Source organism: Xyrauchen texanus, chromosome 49 (genome assembly GCF_025860055.1).
Source record: "Xyrauchen texanus isolate HMW12.3.18 chromosome 49, RBS_HiC_50CHRs, whole genome shotgun sequence".
Taxonomy (NCBI): Eukaryota; Metazoa; Chordata; class Actinopteri; order Cypriniformes; family Catostomidae; genus Xyrauchen; species Xyrauchen texanus.
The window spans coordinates 7555757-7575197 of NC_068324.1; the positions used below are offsets into that span (position 1 = coordinate 7555757).

Here is a 19441-nt window from a genome sequence, read left to right on the forward strand (position 1 = left end):
TATTGGAATTTGAGTTCACTCATATGTGAACAATTAGGGTGCCTGGAAATGTAAAATTCTGAGACGTAGAAGAGTGGTGAGACGGTTCTCTATCTATTGTGTCACATGTTTTAGAACATCTTTCAACCTTTCAATGATGAGAATGCATTAACTTTGGCAACCCTAAAAAACTGAAACTAAACTAAAACTGCAAAACACTGAAAACTAAAACTAGCAGTCATAAAATGAAAACTAATGAAAATGAAACAATTGAAAAAAAACCTATAATAACCCTGAAATGACTTAATGCAATATGCTACATTGTTGTTACACCTTGCTCCAATGAATGAATCACCTTCAGGTGGTTCCAAGGCAATATCCTGCATTTGTTGCATGACCCTGCCCACAAACAATTGGAATTTATTTGATTAAAAATCAACAATGCAGCATAATATGAGCAATGATGCTCCAATGCTTTTTGGGGTTCAAAAGAGATTGGTGCTCATCAGAATTCCAGCTTTAGAGGCCAATAAAATTAAGCCGATTTAACAAAGCTCACTTAGTTCAGGGTTTCCCACACTACAGCACATCAGAAGCACATGATGCCCGAAAACAAAAGGTAGCACAGATTTTTTTCTGCACAACACAGAGAATACAATTCTCACTCAATTTGGAACTCATAGAACAGATTATGAGAAGTATAGAGGGACTGAGAGAGAATAAATATGTTCAGGGAATACAGTCTGCCAAGCTTGGAATAATGCTAAATCCCAAAGACAGATCATTTCACAGATTAGTCTGGATCAAGGCCGTGTGGAAGAATGGAAACCTCATTGGCCTTGTCTGCAAAAGCTCCCAAAAAAGGACTAACAGGAATCCTTTCCTCAGGTGGAAATCTGAAAAGGTTGGCCAACTGTGAAAGATATTCATATTTCCAAATGAATATGAGTTCACAATAATGGATTTTTTTCACCCCGGTTAAAGCAGATAAAATTTAAATGTCTAGGGGAACTATCAGGGTTCATGGTAGAAAGGTTGTGCACAAGGTCCAGAATTAACTTTTTGCCACATCCACAATTGCCACATTAAGAATTAACCATGCCAATCGGATGAACACTATGGGACAATTTATATAAGAATGAATTCATGAACGATTGACTCCGTTTACTCCTGGTATTATGATGCGTTTTTGGTGATCCGATCAAATGTACTTAGTGCTAAATACAGGTCTAAACGGGGTCTAAAACTTTTTGTGATCGTATCACAAAAACCACATACAATTGTGGTAAAAAATGCACGTGACTGCATTGCATTTGATGTGTGAACACTAATCCATCCTGAATGCGTCCTGGCAGCAGCGAAGCACCACCTCTCATCTATCAATCAACCAGAGCGCTAAAACGAGTGTTTAAATTTTGCCGGTTACAAGCGGTTTAAAAAGAAATAACTGTCCGATCGAGAACTTCATGGATCTTCTTCAGTGTGTCTGATATCAACATGTAGGGACACTTATGAGAAGCACGAGCATCTGCAGTTCAGGTTAATACAAGTGATCCACTAAAATTACTGTTCTGCTCGAAATGTTGAGTGGTGGTAGCGTAGTGGGCTAAGGCACATAACTGGTCATCAGAAGGTTGCTGGTTCGAACTGTAAATGCAGATGTTTCTACCTACGCAAACTGGATTTCGTGCCACATTGCGTTCTGAAATATGTCAAAGCACAATTCATAACACAACACAAGCACAGCTTACATTTTCAGTTTTGCCGTTATCGTGCAAATGCTGCTATAGTGGACATAAGTGTGAACTGTCCACCTCTATGGTGATGTTTCGTCAACCACTATTATGGCAGAACAGTTCGAAAAGAATATTACTGAACAAGTTAAAGTCAATATACAGTATTTATAAAACTTACCCGAATAATAACACGTGATATTTTATGGCAAAAACATTTTAAGGCAACACTATCGCCCTCTTGAGTACTGATGTTTGCTCATGCCCCCAACGCACTTCAAGCACTTTAAGTTCAACCGGACTCCACGTTGGCAATGCATTGGCCAAGCGTCTGCATCTGAGCTTGTGAACTTTCTTGAAGTATATTTCATTCCTTACAGTTAAGACTGTAACCCAACAAAACATTCACTTACTGTACGTGGTTGAGACCCCCCTTGAAGTTCTTCTTAAATTAAAAAATATGAACTATATTTCACACTCCTGTTTCCCACTTCACCATCTCTCTCTTTGAATCACACATTTGCTTTTGTCTAAAACTTAAAAGGCACATGAGGGACATTGCAGACAGACCTGGCTCCACAGGGGGGCCTTGAACTTGGCCCACCTTGATAACTACTCCTACACCCACCCCTCCAACTGTTCGGCCCACCTGGCGGGTCCTATCGCCTCTTAGAGCTGGAGCCAGGCCTGATTGCAGATGACCTGAATTTAAGCCTAAGCCCAATTTACTTTATTAAATATGACAGCAGGTGCACAAAAATGTGATGAGCCTTAGAGTGAAGGGCAGTAGATTAACGCACTTCCGGAGCACACTGTAAAAATGTAGGCAAGGACAGAAATTCCACAAATCACAGTCAATGCCACTGCAACTCACTGTAATAAGTAAGCTTTCATGGGCTTTTAAAACAGCAACAGTTTTCAGAATTTAATTGAATCAGTTTTGGCTGGGAAAAGACTCAAGGGGACAAAGAGGAAGAGGGAAGAGGGCTGTGGGAGAACAGTGCCCATTTGGTACTCACATGTGGTGGGTTTGTTGCAGTTGTGCCCATGCCTGAAGTACTGTGGATTCTCGATAACTGGGATGCGGGTCATGCCAATCACAACAGCGTCTGGCCCGGCATCCAGGGTGCATGGGGTTATAATGCCGTGGTTGACATGGTGAAGGGGGCTGGCTGAATCTTCCTCGCCGCTGATAACAGCCACTGGTCCTGTAGAGAAGAAGAAGAAGAGAAAGTCAGTCAAAAGGGCTGTTCACACAGCAGCAGTATACGGTTATCAGTCCTGTTTTTAGGGTTGCCAATTGTCCTAAATTATCTGAAACATCTCATAATTTTGCATAATTTAGCCCACTATCCCGAATTTAAGTGGCAAAGCACTCAAGTGGGACCTTTCTCTAGTTGGATAAAGCAAAACATCCCGTACTGAAGCCAACAAATGCTGAAGGGCGACCCCACCTGTTCTCACGGAGTAACATCCCATATTTAAGCATTCAAAATGCTTAAGTGTCCTGTATTCACGTGGCAAACAGTTGCCAATCCTACCTGTTTTAGAGTGCTAAATTCTAAATACGATTAATGAGGTTAACTAATTTTAATATATATATATATATATATATATATATATATATATATATATATGTATATATATTATCCTATATATAGGATGTCTTCAAAAATAATGCCATAAATAGTTTTCATTTATCATTTAATGTCATACAAAGTCCAGTAAACATAAAAAAAAAGCTAAATCAATATTCGGTGTGACTACCTTTTCCTTTAAGATAGCACCAATTCTCCTAGGTACACATGAACACAGTTTTTCTTGGTTGTTGGCAGATAGGATGATCCATCCTTCTTGGAGAATTCCCCACAGTTCTTCTATCTATTTAGGCTGTCTAAATTGCTTCTGTCTCTTTATGTAATTTCAGACTGACACAATGTCCAGTGGGGGGCTTTGTGGGGGCCACGATATCTGTTGCAGGGCTCCCTGTTCTTCTATTCTAAACTTTTCTATTTGCAAAAGTATTGTATGTGAGTCTAACATTTATATTTCCTATAGACACACTAAAGCTGAAGATATAAATAACCATCTTAAGACAAATGCTTTTATGAAATGTGCCTAAGACTTTTGCACAGTACTATATATATATATATATATATATATATATATATATATATATATATATATATATATATATACATCATATACTGTATATAATATATAAATGTGGCTGTGTTTTAATTAGCATGCTGACAATATGCTTTGCATAAACCTTTACAAGTTTGTGTGACAGAACTTTCTGTGAAAGTTGTGCCTTTAAATTCATCCCATTTAAAGCACTGCCGCTATAGCCGTACACATTTAGATGGAAGTCTTTGCCATTGTGTTGTGTCGCACACATTTTTCTGAGCATTACGTTGGGTTTTTAAGATGATGTGACAAGTAGAAAATAGTCCAACTTTAAAAAATGGGTCTCAGGACCCCTGCAATCTGTTCTTTTCTGTTGTGCTCCATCAAGCCAATGACTTCAATGGAAAATTAATGCAGCATAATACGTCTGAAAGCAAAAGGCGGGCAAGGCTCATTTATCAGAATAAACGTTATCTCTCATATCTCGACTGGCCTTTCAGCCCTGCTCTGTCATTTAAGCAAACATTAAGCGCCTTGGCCTGACTTAACCCCAGAAGTCTGAGCCGTGGTGGCCTCAGGCCACCAGAAACACTGACATTCCAAGTTTCCCAAAGTCCCATTATCAGTTAATTTAGTTGCATTAATAGCAAAATACACCCACGTTAAGATTCAGGCCTGCAAGCCTGTAATTCATAAATGAGTCAGCTTTAACTGGGAAAATCAGAACCAAAATTCGAGAATTACAAGTTAATATATGCTGAGAATGAATAAAAGCATGCAGGACAACTAAGACTGTGAAGGTCTTTGCATATGACAATAGCCGCGTTTCTACTTCCGGTCCAAGTGAAGGCGTGCTTGTGCGTGCCAAGGCCAGTTGTATTCCCACTGTTCCTTCCGAGCTTAACTGTGCCTCCTCGGGGCTTATTCGGGGCCAATTACTCTTGGGCCAAAAAAGGCCAACTGGGAATTGAGGTGTGGTCAAAGTCATAGGAGGAGTTTAGCGAGACACTCACGCTGAAAAGTCTGATGTGGGATATTCCTACTTGAATTCTCCGACATCCGACCATAAAGAAATGAAATTGCCAGATGCTTGGAAAATGATGTTTAAACAATTAAAACTGCAACACTCCTGTTAGCATAACAGGGGTTTGATGGCTTCCTAGCAACCCAACTGATAAAAAGTGCTGCTACGCTAGCATTTGTGCTACAGGTGTGCAATCATCAAGAGAGTTTAATTTACTATGTTTTGAACACCAGTCTCTGCAAACGTTTGTTAAACAAGCTTTAATATCTTGTAATGTAGGAACTTTGACTCATCGATCAAGATCATTTAATAAAAGTGAATGTTTATCACTAACTTAACGCTGCTGGGCTTTTGGCCCAATTATGGTCTTGTGGTTTGTGGTCCGAAGGTTATTGACCCTGACTGACCAGTTTATGGCCCTGGCTTGCACTGGCCCAATAGTGGAAAAGCGGCTATTAAGTCTGACCATGACTCCTTCTTAGGAAGATTCATGAGGCCATTCAGTTCATGGGGTGAGACATCTTGACACAAGGCCAAAGATTGAACTGGACACATATAGAGATACAATGCTATACTGTGCCTCACTTTTTAACTTTTTTAAGAGAGCGGTCATAGTACACAAAGCAGGTATGACTAAAATCTGCAGATAAGCACAGCCATTTCAGTGTGAGCAATACAATACAGCAATGCAGAGAAAGAAATAAAGAGTGTTTTTCATTCCCTCAGGGATTAGATATATACATTCATCTCTCTTGGCAGGTATCATGATGGGTAGGGAATTGGATACATAAAGACGTATTGAAGTGCAAACAAGTAAACAAACCAACAACTACATAAAAATGAGGTAGCAAATAGCAAAAGGATGACTACATTTAAATGTGTACCCTTTGGAGTGAATGCATCATTACAATGACTAACTCTTTAATTAACAATCATAAAAGAGCTATTCAGTCTTATCACGGAAAATGTAATTTCCTTTTTGTAGAAAGAGGGTTAAAAAAGCATTTGCATGTATCTCGCAAAAAATAAATAAATAAATACAATCAGTGTTGAAAAAAAAAATGTTGTTATATTTTTAATGTTTGTTTATTTAAATTGTCTGACAGTTAAATAGTAAAATAATGACTCACTGAATTACATAAATGCTGTATATTATATTATAATATTTATATACTGTATAATACGATATAATATAAAGGATATTCTCACATACACACTTTAAATTAATGACAAATATTTAATCACTATGTATTACTATGGGGACTACGTTGTTCTCTTGACCAGTGTTCATCAAGGGTTAATTTGAAATGTAAAATTATTCTTTAGCTGAACTGCTAAATAAAATGACTTTTATCTGATTTTATACTGGCCTTTGTGAACCTCTAGCTGAAATCCAAATGTAATGAGACAATTTTGGGACAATAACAATGGTTGGCTGTGACATATTTAAGAGGAAATCTTGGAGATAAGTCTTAATTAGTTTTAGACTTTAAGACAGGAGGCAACGTTCAGCTAACTGTCAAATGACCCCTTCAGCTAATTGGGTTGTTAAAAATGATTTTCTTTTCTTAATTGGAAAGCCTCGGGCAAGCTAAAAGACAAATAAGCTTTACATTTTTTTTTTTTTTTTTTTTTAAACACTAGAAGGAGTTTTGCAAGGTGAAAAAGGCTCTAACATAAATAGCCCTGATTTTGAAACCCATCACCCTGATAATATTCAATTAATCACATTTCATATTGTAATGACTATGATACATTTATTGCCAGAGTCAAGAGCAAAGGACTAATGAAACTATTTTTAGTTACAGGCTCTATAGTTTTTTCTTCATATTATCCTAGAAATTAAAAGTTGTTTTTACAATAGCTGCATTAATATTATTATGCATTAGGCTTAAGATGAACATTACTCTTTAAAATTCCTCTTTAATATCTTTAGGTTAAACTTAGAGATGCGCAAGGTCAGGCACAGCTGTAAATACGCTTCACGAATAAATACACAAAGCATATCAAATGGCACTTTTAAAATCCTATTTTACAGCTGGCACAGTGAACTGAAGATTGCATTCACTCGATGTTGCTTTTTGGCATTTCTAGTTAGGAACTCTATTAATAAAGTGCAGGAAACAATTTAAGTGACTGGTCAGAAAATGGACCATCTCTGTAAACATTATTCTAGGACTTCAATGTATGGTAAGTGTGTTTTAAGTGTCCAAAATTTAGAAAACACCCAGTTGTGTTATATTTAAAGGATTAAAGAACTGTCTGACAAAATGACAAAGAAAATTGAAACCACAAAAAATGGTTACAATTGTAATGCAAAATAAAATATTGTTTTTTTTTAAATAAAAATGCACCATCACTAACATATAAATATAATACATTTTGATATTTTCAGGCTACGCTATGTGTACATCGAGAGTCACCTAATGCACTTAAAAAAAAAAATTCAATTATGAATTATGTTTTACTTTCCCCAAGGCCAAAATTATTTATTGCCCCCAAGGCAAAATCCTTTCTTCTACTTCTGCAACTGAAGAACAAAGGCCATTTAATAAGATTGCAAGATGGCCAGACAACAGTCAGCTTTTTCCAGGCAGTCAGTTGAGGGGGGTTGCTATGAGGTGGGAGGGGCTGAAATGTGACAGGAAGTGACAGAATTGTGATGGATTGCTGAGAGTATCAACATATGGGCATTTATCCAGTACAGAAATACCCCTGTAGCCATGGAGGGAAACTTTGAAAAGAATGTCAGGATATATATCAGGTAAAAAAAGAAAAGAAAAAAGACAGGGATGATATTGTTTTATTCATATAATGTTATATAATGTTACCGTACTGTATAATGTTTCTTCAAAAACATCTACCTAAGGAAGAGTTTTAAAAGACAATTCTGTCATCATTTACTCATTCCAAGCATGTATGTTTTTTTTTCTATCTTGAGTTAAAATATCTTATACATGTTCAATTTAAAACATTGTTATTGGGAGAACCAATGATATTTGACATGACTGAATATGCACACGTGTGAATGAAGGAGATAACTTACGGTGTGGGGCATGTTCACTTTCAGCAAATAACAGCAAAACATTTTGTATTTTCCTCAAAGTAATTTGTTGGCTTCAAAAGACTGGAAATGTTTGCCTCAATCTACAGTAAGTGAACACATTTCCCTCAAGTGCTACTGATAGCGAACATTGCATGAACAACCTAAGCGACATTGGTTCTGGTCCCATGGCGACCAGGAACAAATTGTGTTCACATAAACATTGTTAAGCGTGATTCAGAGGTTGCATTTTCACACTCAAATGATATTTTTACTCCAGATGGTTAGGTTTATGGTTAGGGGATTGAGTCAATAAAATATGTATTCCTGTTGACTGTATAACATCATTTACAACCAAAAATAAAAACTTGCTTCAGCAACGCTCTGTGAACATTACACCCGGAAACTCCCATACATACTGTATAACAAAACTTCCAGCCAAGTGTGAAAATATAAAACATTATTTCAGCTTCCAACTTTGTTTAAAAACACAAAAATTTGCTTCCCCTTGTCTGGGCTGATTATCAAACAGAATTCTGTTAACAGGAAGTTGTCTCGCACAGTTCTTAATTAGCTCTAAAAATACATTTGGTAGTCCTCCGTTCCCACTTTAAGACATGCATTGCACATACAAACTCACACTTATGCACACATTATCACTGTGCTGTATGTAGAACAACAACATAACACAGTGTCTGCCATGTGAGTGACAGTGTTGCATGATACATGGGTGTATCTCAGAACTGAGCTCCATTTTAAACTTGTAAAATTCTGTCAATTTACAGTTCTTTAATTTTATGCTTGGTTCACAGACAAAATATGATAATGGAATCTACAGGAGCTGTCCATCATTTATAAATGAGGCAAGTGGGACTCGTCACAAGTGAACGGTTTCTGCTATAAGGTACGGGGACAAAACAGGTTAGCACGTCTTTGGCTCAGTGTGATTCTATTAGAACTGAGCTAAGGTGGAAAAGACACTCAGTTGAGAATACCTGATATATTGTGATCCTGAGATCGGTTGCTATTTTAGCTGAATTTGATTTTTACATTTTCTCAAGAAAACATGAGCGCAGTATTGACCATGCAAAAGTCCCCTCCACCATACTAGGGTGTTCTGAGTTGCTGGCAGGGCATTTCTATGTGGTTTCCAGGGCATTGCTATGTGGTTGCTAAGGTGTTCTTAGTGGATGTTTAGTGTGTTGCCAAAGTATGTGGTCACTGGGGTGTTCTGAGTGGTTGCCAGGGCATCACATGCGATTGCTAGGTGTTCAGAGTTGTTCTTAATGTGTTGCTATGGTATTCTGAGTGGTTTTTAGTTCATTGCTATGTGACTGCTAAATTTTTTGGAGTGGTTTTTAATGCAGTTGCTAGGGTGTTCTAAATGGTATTAGCACATACATATGTGGTTGCTGGAGTTTTCTAAATGTTTTTTAGTACGTTCCTATGTGGTTGCTAGGGTGTTTGCGGAGCGGTAGTGTAGCGGTTAGCGCACTGTGCTACGAACCTGGTAACCTGACGTTCAATTCCTGCTCATGGCCAACACCTCAGATGATTATCTGAACTGGTCCCGGGCCTCCCCTAGGTCAACTCAGCCTAAAATGAGTACCTGGTGTGGTGTGTAAAACATCACCACTGGGGGGACAAAGGCGGTCAGGTGTGGTGCTGGCCACCCACCCCCTTGAGTACCGTTCCGGCCTTCATAGGTGCTCGCTAACAGCACTTGCCCCTACAGTCTGTTAAGGCTAAATGGGGGATCTTTGTCTTTGTGTGCATTTCAATGCCATTGATGAGTGTATTTGTTTTTACATTGCTATGCTGTTGCCAAGTTGAGTGCTTTTAGTACATTGTTATGTGGTTTCTAGGGTTTTCTGAGTGATTTTCAGTACGTTGCTATGTGGTAGATATGCTATGGCATTACTAATCAAAAAAGTCACAAGTCTCTATGACGTTTTGGTCCCTAAACATGGCTCTGGTTAACAGGACATTTTCACAGTTTTTAAGCAAATATCATAACTACGATTGCCTAGAATTCTTGTGCCATTAGCGTCACCAAACAGAATTCCACAAACAAATGACTGTTTTCAAACAGATTCCATAAGATAAAATACAAATCCCATCCATCCATCCATCCATCGTCAACCGCTTATCCTGTGTACAGGGTCGCGGGAAAATACAAATCCCTCCACTGGAAAATTTGTTTTCCACTGGCTGATAAACAGATATCCCTGCCCCAATCTGACACCACTGGTTAAGTCAGTGTTGCTGTGTCGGGCTGGACAGGTTATCATTTACAGAGAAGTATTATCAAACACATCTACTTCTCTCTAACTATCTCCTTCATTTTCTCATTTACTCACTCTGTACACTATATACTCATAACTGCTGGGACCAAATCTGAGCTAAGGTGACAGGGGACGATTGATCCTGTTTATAAAGGCATCAGAACCCTTCAGTTTGAATGCCATTTTCCTAGAGTTGATGTCACTTCCTTTGATGTTGAAAGTGCACCCTGCACATCTCTGTATATCAGGTAGCTATAAAAGATAAAACAGGCACTATCCATGCCCACTTCTCTCTTATGGCAATTGTGCACTGATTGCGATGCAAAGCAGCCACGGAAGACCTGCAAGAATAAATTACTCACATTATTTCCTCTGATCTCAACAATCTGCATTGACACCAAACTACCTCACCCCCAAGAGAACAAGCGAGACTGAGAGCTACAGACATGGGAAACGAATGATTTATACTTTCCTAGGCATATGAATGGGATTGGAAGAAGGCTGGAAAATAAAAGACTCAAGCCACTTCCTGCACTCGTAATTATACTGTCTCCTCTGCTCAATTCCTGAGAAAACCTCAGTAATGGCCTGAAGTCATTTCCTTTATTCTTTTCTTGATCTGTGAAATGTCCAGCTATATCTGCGATGCCCCTTGGTGTCAGCGGCAATGACAAAACACTTTTGTTGGCTAAACAGAGAATATGAACACAATAAATCGGCTCCCCAGTGTTCTGATTGCCTGCAAGGCAGACAACAACAATGGAGTCTTCAACTTGCCACATTTCTCTTCGAAAAACCACCTCAATTGCATCCCGCTAGGCAATGTCTAGACTCAAAGATTATTTGCACAAAATATCCTCAAACATGTTGAGGTAAAAATAAACTTCGAAAGTCAAGATGTGGCGTAACACAGTGTCCCAACCAGACATGTTGAGATAAGATTCCAGCGACAAGCAATTTGTCTGTCCACACTGAATACGATAAAACTTTGTGATGTGGCACAATCACAGCCAATCACAAGATATTTGATGTTTAAAATGGCAGATTTTTTGATTAGCACTTTTTATCATGGATAGAAATTGTCAATCCAGTTGCTTAGAAAAAGTAATACCAAAGCTCTCCATATGTCGAACTCTACTGCTTTGTATTAGAGGTTTCTAAAAATCCCTTACCCTAAGTGTGAGCAATAGTAATAGTGACACTTGACTTAGCAAGCACCATTAAAAACAAACTGTAAATTTAAAGTATATTGAAGCACTCTGCCAAGTCCTTAGTACACCTGAGGGCCTAAGCACTGTTATACTATTAATCAGTTCCACCTAAATAAAATTGAGATAACCGCCAAGGCACTGTTTTTAAAGTAATTGCATATTTCTGTGTCTCATCCCTAGCGAATGAGCTGTTTATTACTTAAGGAGGCACTCTATGAAAAATTCCTCCACATAATCTCTCCATCTTTCCTCTGCGGTTGTCTCTGCTGTGAGGCGTCCCCACTGAAGAGGAAATCAGCAACAAATGAGGTCCATTTCCCAAATTCAATTTATTTAGCACCCTTTCAATTTATAGGTCCTGCATTTTGGTAAATTACTTAATTGGCAAATTAAGTAAATATAGTTCTAAATAGGAGTTTATTATTATTTATTATTAAGTTATTTTATATTTATGTTATTTACAATTGTGTGATATATCGGCATTGTATCTGTCTATCAGCCACTATATCGGCATTGGACATTAAAAAACCCATATTGGTCAACAACTAGTCAGTACATGTCTTTTAATGATTGAATAGCTATACTATCATGAAAAAAACAAGTTAAGAGCCCCCTCTCCAAGATGAATTTGAGACGGACATCAATTCAATCACCTCAGGATATGGTTTGAGAAGCATAAAAAATGTGACTCAGCCAAATGTAAATGCATCTGTGTTTTTCTTGATAGGGAAGGTAGAAAAAAAACGTGTAATACCAGACAGGAGCCAAACTCAAACTCGCCTGAATTGAGCACCACACGCAGGCTTAAGCTCCGTCACCATTTTTCTTGCAATCACAGCAAACATAATGTATCCAATATTCTTTTAGCAAAAGTCAAAAGCGGCATGATTTTAAAACAATGCAAGCACCTAATCAGCGAAAGAGAGTCCAGTCAAAAGAGCTACGGCCCATACTCGCTGGTAGAGGACAAATTAATATCTCGTGCCAGCACCCCCAGTGTTGGGACTAACAATGACAAAATGGCAAGAACATAAAAGCAGTCAGTCATCTTTATGGTCCTTAAAAAAGTAGGCCATTGGAAATTTGTCAGCCCAGCATTCAATGTGCATTTTGTTTATAGCTCTATGAAAGGAGTTAAAGGGGAAGGACAGTACACCCGTGCCACCTGAGGGGACAGACGAAGAGACAAAGGCAACACACAGTGATTAAATCTATGCAGGCATAAATCAATCAGGCACACACACACACACACTTGTGTGCACTCACCCAATATGTGTGCAAGTGTGTGTGAGAGAAATACAATTATATTGCAGGATAAAAGACACTAGCACAACACTGAAACATCTTCATAATAAACATCTACTTTTAGGTGTAAATGGCAGAACATTTTAATTTTACTTCTTTTAAAAAACAAATTTTACTTCTTTTTTGGAGAGGCTATTAAGAAGAGGCATCTTAAAAATGCATTGCTCCTGCGCGAGATGCTGAAAAAACAGATATGTGCCACAACGATGAAAAATGTCTGTCTATTGTTTACATAAAAAAGAAACAGTGCAGATGGACACAAATACGTGTTCAGTTTGTAAGACGCTTTGGTAAATCTTTATAAATAAGGTTCCATTCAAAAGGTTCCAACATAAGAGTTACTGATGCTTTTTTAACAGTCGAGGTTCTTTTAAACTGACATGGCATCTTAAAAAGCATGGCGCTCCTGCGCAAGATGCAAAATAACAGCGAGACACAGTGCTACGGTCAAGAACGTCTAGCATATATTTACAAAGAAAAAAACTACTGCAAAACAGCATAGATGGACACAAAAAACTTGTTCGGTGTGCAAAATACCTTTTAAAAGTTGAATGTCTTTTAAATTGACATTGCAACTTAAAAGAGATGTTCATGTGCAACAACTGTTTGCATGGCAGGTTTACATAGAAGAACAATTTAAAAAAGCACGGACAGGCACAAAAAATGTGTTGAGTGCGCAAGATGCATTTTTAAAAGTTGAAATTTTTTATTTATTTATTTTTATATCGCATGGCATCTTAAAAACATGCGGTGCTCCTATGCAAGGCACTGAAAAAAACAGTGAGACACAACACAACGATCAACGATATCTGTCTATCGCATGTTTGATAGAAGTGCAAAAGGATGCAAAATTGTGTTCAGTGTGGAAGGCACGTTTTTCTAATGTATTTTTATTATTGGCATAGCATCTTAAAAATGTGCCGCTCCTGTGCAAGACACTGGAAAAACACCCAGACGTTCCAAAAGATTCAATGGACAAACACGTCTGTGCACATGTTTACATAGAATTTTTATTTGAATTTTTTTTTAAACAGTGCAGACAGAAGCGAAAGCCTGTTCGGTGTGAAGATGAACAGAACCAAAGTCTGAATTATAGACTATGATTTAGAATGGTGTAAACCTTACTAAGAGTTGACAACATATCTAATTTGACACCAACAAAAAAAGGTGCTAAAAATGCAGTCCATTTAATGTCAGACGGTCGTAGAGTTCTAGGTCACATTATTTTCACAAAACAGGTTTTTTTCTCAATTTGTAGATGCCCAATTCCCAATGCTTTCTAAGTCCTTGTGGTGGTGTAGTGACTCGCCTCAAGAGTCAGAACCGCTCATTATAGTGACCATGAGGAGGTTACCCCATGTGACTCTAACCTCCCTTGCAACCGGGCCAATTTGGTTGCTTATGAGACCTGGCTGGAGACACTCAGCATGCCCTGGATTTGAACTCGTGACTCCAGTGGTGGTAGTCAGCATCAATACTTGCTGAGCTACCCAGGCCCCCATAAAACATGTTTTGTTCATTTTCTGCCCACTGAACATTTGTGGAAAGATATATTTTCAGTGTTTCATTGGCAAGGTACACAATAGTACAATGAATTGGGCTTCATGCACGAAACCTAAACAGAAATAATTTCTCTGCAAATTCTTCCATAAAGTGTTGATAAGAAGACCACCACTGCTGGTCACCAGCATAAGTTGTGTTTTTAATTCTGGTCTACAAGCCATGGATTGGTCAAGCAGCTTCATCAGAAAGGCTGTGCTGGTTGATCAGCATTTTTAGCTGGTGACCAACAAGTTTATGGTGGTCCACCAGCTAGACCAGTACCAAACCAGCACTAACCAGCATGGAAATTCCTGGTGGCATAAGTCGTGTTGTCTTTCTTGTTAAGAAATATGCTGCCTATGTCACTTTACTGGCATTGACATATTCAGTCTTCCTCAAGGTCTAGAAGTCACAATGTGAACAGCGAGCAGAAGACTATGTTAAATGGAATTAAATCAGTTTTCCGATAACTGCTCTTGTGCTATCACTGCCCACATGTTCATTTAAAATAAACCGTGGAATGTTTTGAATGTGTGAATCACAACAAAGTGTGAATGCGAACACTCACAGACCTGCATGGCTGAAATGTTCTACACTCAGCAAAAGCAAAGCCACCCTTTCGGTTAGAGGAACAGATCTTGGTTATACATTCACTGTAAAACCAACAAATAAATAAATAAAAATGCAAATAAGCTTGGTCCATGAACAACCCAAAAGGAAAATGGATTATTCAGAGGTTGCCATTTTTATAGCTTAGGAGACTTAATCGAGTTCTCAGTTGTGTTTCAAGTAAATAACAACTTATGCTTTTCATTTAATCTCCATTTGATTTTCATTTAATCCCATTGCTCCCTAGGAGAAATAATTGAGCTATTAGAGAGATCTCTCCATTTTTTTCTATGCGACAGCTTTAAAATCCTCTCATAAATGATTTTCTTGGGTGTAACTATCGACGTCCAGAGCTACTAAAGTCCTGTTTCAATAACCAAGCCTCTACTAAAATGGCATAAGAAAAAATAAAACAATAGCTAGCAGCTATTCCCAAGTGACTAGTTGCTAGCCTGAAACAACATTTATCCATCATGTGAGTCAGACAGAAGCATTACCTGTAAAATTCCACCCACAGTCATCATAGCTCCACAAAGGAGAGGTCAGGTCCACGTGTAACCTTGCTATGACCCTCTGTCGCCTGGGCCGTATCACCATTGGCACTTGCCCAGTTTACACCCTAAATGGAAAAACTAAGCAAGGCCATACATCTTGGCTGCCAATATTCCTACAACAACTTGGAATGATCATCCAACAAAAAGCTATGGTAAATCAGAACATGGTGAGGAGACATTGTCGCTCATTTGCACCTGAACTCTCTATGCAGTATTTCACACTCAGAGACCACCCGTGGTGCATCTTACGAGATAGAGGAGTTCAGGAACCAAAAGGAGGGAGTGAAATACAACAGAGAACATATATATAAACTGGAATGGTGACAGCCACACACATTTATAGCACAAGGAAAACATTTGGCTGATTGTGCTCACTGCAGTGAGGCTTCACGTAGTTGGCAGGTGTGTGATTCCTGCGGAATGTTAATGACCCTGAACCCCCAGGCAGAGAGAGAGAGGGAGAGAAAAGGGGAGAAAGAGATAGGCTAGCTCCTGAAATCGAGATTTAGGAGAAGCTGAAAAATAAAGGAGATAACTCTACAATTGCAATGTTTCAAAACCTAGTGAGTTGCCTACAGAGGTAGCATTTCACCCTTGCTGAAAAAAATGGCCAAAGATGGTTTGTTGGTCTTAGCTGTACGATGGTCAGAGATGGTTTAAGCTTGTCTTCCAAGCTGGTATAGCTAGCAGGGTTCCCACGGTCATGGAAAACCTGAACATATAATGGTATTTTGAAATCGTGTATTCCATGTCTGGAAAAATCTATGGAATTTTAATCAAAAAAGTTTATAGTTCACTATTTTCTATAGTGAAAATATATATATTTTTTTTCTTGTTTTTCTCTTTTCTAAAATAGTTAATTGTCTATGTAAATATTGATATTTTTTGTAGAGAATGTTTAGAGTAAAACAAGCCAGAGTGATGTCTTATTTATTAGTGAATCATTCTTTTGAATCAGTTATTTTCAACAAATCAGAAATGGTTAACAATTTGGTCAGAATGATTAATTAGCAAATCAGAATTAATCAAAATAATAATAAAAAATCTGTATCCAGTAATAGCAAGCACCAAGGAATGTCCTTGAAAAGACATGAAAATTCATTGGTCATAAAGGGTGATAATACTGAGCTGATCTCCTAGCCAGACTAGTTAAAAGTGATAAAAAAAAATTATTTTTATTTTTGCAGAAATGAAGGCATCATAGTGGTATGCTCCCAACATGTAGGGCATCTCTGTTATTCTGGTCTCCCAGCCTGACTTGCTGAAAAGTGTCCCAAAACCATCTAAAATAAGCCATCAGACCAGCCTGAGCAGCTAAGGCCAGAAAACACATCTTAGGCTGGTTTGAAATGTTTTTATTTGTTTTTTTCAAAGGGAATGTATCATTGGCATAGCCACTGACCGGGAAAATAAAAAATAGAGCCCCATGTCATAAAGGTTGCAGACCCCTGATCTAGACAGACAGAGAGGTAGACGGGTAGAGAGGAGCTGGCAGAGACAGAAGAAAGAGCATGCTGCGATATAGACAGGTGAAGAGATAACAGGAAGAGAGACCACGGGGGAGTTGAGGGGACAGAGAGACAGACATAAGGCAGATAAACAATCAGACAGAGGAGAGCTGAGAGCCAGGAGGGACCGCAGGGGCCAGCCCCCTCATTCGTTATCCATCCAGTCTCTGTGTGGTTTTATTGAATGGTGTCCATTTCTGATGTTTCATTAGTACCCATGTACAGGAGATAGGAGACAATGGTGGAGGTAGAAAGTAAGCAATATGCATTTTACCATTCCTCAACTGCTAGGATATGGCACTATCAAGACCAAGGCTATGGGTCCAATTGCACAGCACATTTGGCAAATGTAGTAAGCAGCTCAACCAGGTAGATCATTCCATGCATACAGAAATTTTGTTTGCACATGATTGTGTGCATTGTATGAACATTATACATGCTGTATATTGCAGAAACTGTAATGCAAGATATTCCTCCCTCACATTCTATAATTCTCTCTCCCAATCATCCATTTTTCTCCAGTGTCTTTACATTCAGCTTTTGAAAAGCTTCTCTCTCTCTCTCTCTCTCTCTCTCTCTCTCTCTCTCTCTCTCTCTCTCTCTCTCTCTCTCTCTCTCTCTCTCTCTCTCTCGCTTTGGATGGCAGGTGCATGACTAAATGAATACAGATTCTCTGGATGTCTCAGCATGACAGCACCTAATCAGATGGCTCGCAGGCAGTATGAACACATATAAATGCACCTTTTCCTGCCCTCCCCATGCCCCCTCTATCAGCGCTACCCCCTGCAACTGAGATAGAGCCTCTTGCTTTGTGCCAAATGCATGCATCTCCTCTACCAGAGAGAAAAGGGAGGTATATGCTTATTTTCTCCTAAATTCAGAAAACAGGATGTGATCCATGATAAATACAAATGAGCGTTTCATACTAGCTGGTTCACTGTTCCTGTCTGTTTCAAGTTCGGCCAGCTTTTTGTTAGCATTGAAGGAATAGTTATACCCAAAAATTAAAACCCTCTAATCATTTACTCACCCTTGTGCCATACCAGATGTGTATACTTGCTTTCATCTGCTGAACACAAATTAAGGTTTTAATAGAATTTCTCAGGTCCATAAATTGCCAGTGAATAGGTGCCAACATTTTGAAACTCTAAAAATCAAAAAAGTCAGCATAAAAGTTTCTCACCCACACCAATCATATCGTTTAAAAAAAAATGGATTTAAACAATGGAGTAGAATGGATTACTTATGAATCCCTTATGTGCTTTTTGGAGTGTCAACATTTTGGCACCCATTCACTTGCATTGTATGGACCTTCAGAGCTGAGATATTCTTCTAAAAATCATAATTCTGCTCTGCAGAAGAAAGAAAGTCATTCACATCTGAGATGGCATGAGGAAGAGTAAATTATGAAAAATGGAAAACATTTTCATTAACTGAAATAAAAATAAAAACAAAAGATAACTGTAACAACTAAGCTAAAATACATTATTGTTCCTACCAAAACAAAATAAAATAAAAATAATAAGAAAATAAATTTCATTTTTAGTTTTGTATACAAATACATAAAAAATTTAAACTTTACAACCCGCTTTCTATAACTTTTCCACAATTTCTAGCATCTATGTAGATTCTTAAAGGAATATTACAGGTTCAGTAGAAGTTAAGCTCAACCGAAAGCATTTGTGGCATAATGTTGAGTACCACAAAATTTTATTTCGACTTGTCCCTCTTTTTCTTTTAAAAAAGCTTAAATATGGGTTACAGTGAAGCACTTACAATCGAAGTGAATGGGAGCAATCCATAAACATTACAATACTCAACTGTTTCAAAAGTATGCCACAAGATGTAAATAATATGCAGGTTATCTTGATTTTAGTGAGATAAAATGACTTACTAATCTTTTTTGTTTGAAGTTATATCCAGTTGTACAACTTTGATGCCATGTCTACGTAAAGTCATGTTAAAAAGACAGAAGAATTAATATAAGTGCTTTTTTTATTATTACAAGCTTCACATTTATTCATTTAAACCCCCCAAAACTAGCCCTATTCCATTGTAAGTGCCACACAATGCCACCTCAATTTTTGCTTTTTTTTTAATACGAAAAGGAGGGATGAGACCAAATATCTATATATATATAGATATTTGTTGGGGTAGTAAACATTATTCCCAAAATGCTATTGATTGAGCATAGCAAGTATTAAACCCGGAATATTCCTTTATGTAAAAACGGGAGGAAAAGCACAAAATAATAAATAATTCACACTTTTTATGATTGGCAGTATGCATGATCAAAGGTAATGGCATGCCCCAGAGCGGATTTAATTCCCCTGAGCAAAGTCAAATCCAATTTCAATTCTTAACACATTGGAATTGAAGAATAATTTTTTTATAGACTCAACTCCCAGCCATACCACCTTCATTGAACATGGATAGTGATAACGCAACATTTTTGATGATATTAAACAAATTAAAAGTATATAAGTTAGCACATTATCTTTAGCAGCCTTAAAATACT

The 19441-nt window shown here is 37.9% G+C and overlaps 1 protein-coding gene across 1 annotated transcript in view; it reads right to left on the reverse strand.

The window, feature by feature from the left end:
- Positions 1 to 19441, reverse strand: part of LOC127640471 (NT-3 growth factor receptor-like) — a 245771-nt gene that overhangs the window by 50980 nt on the left and 175350 nt on the right. The window contains exon 12 of the mRNA XM_052123066.1: positions 2732 to 2920. Coding sequence (XP_051979026.1) covers positions 2732 to 2920 — 189 coding nt within the window. The remainder of the gene's footprint in view (positions 1 to 2731; positions 2921 to 19441) is intronic.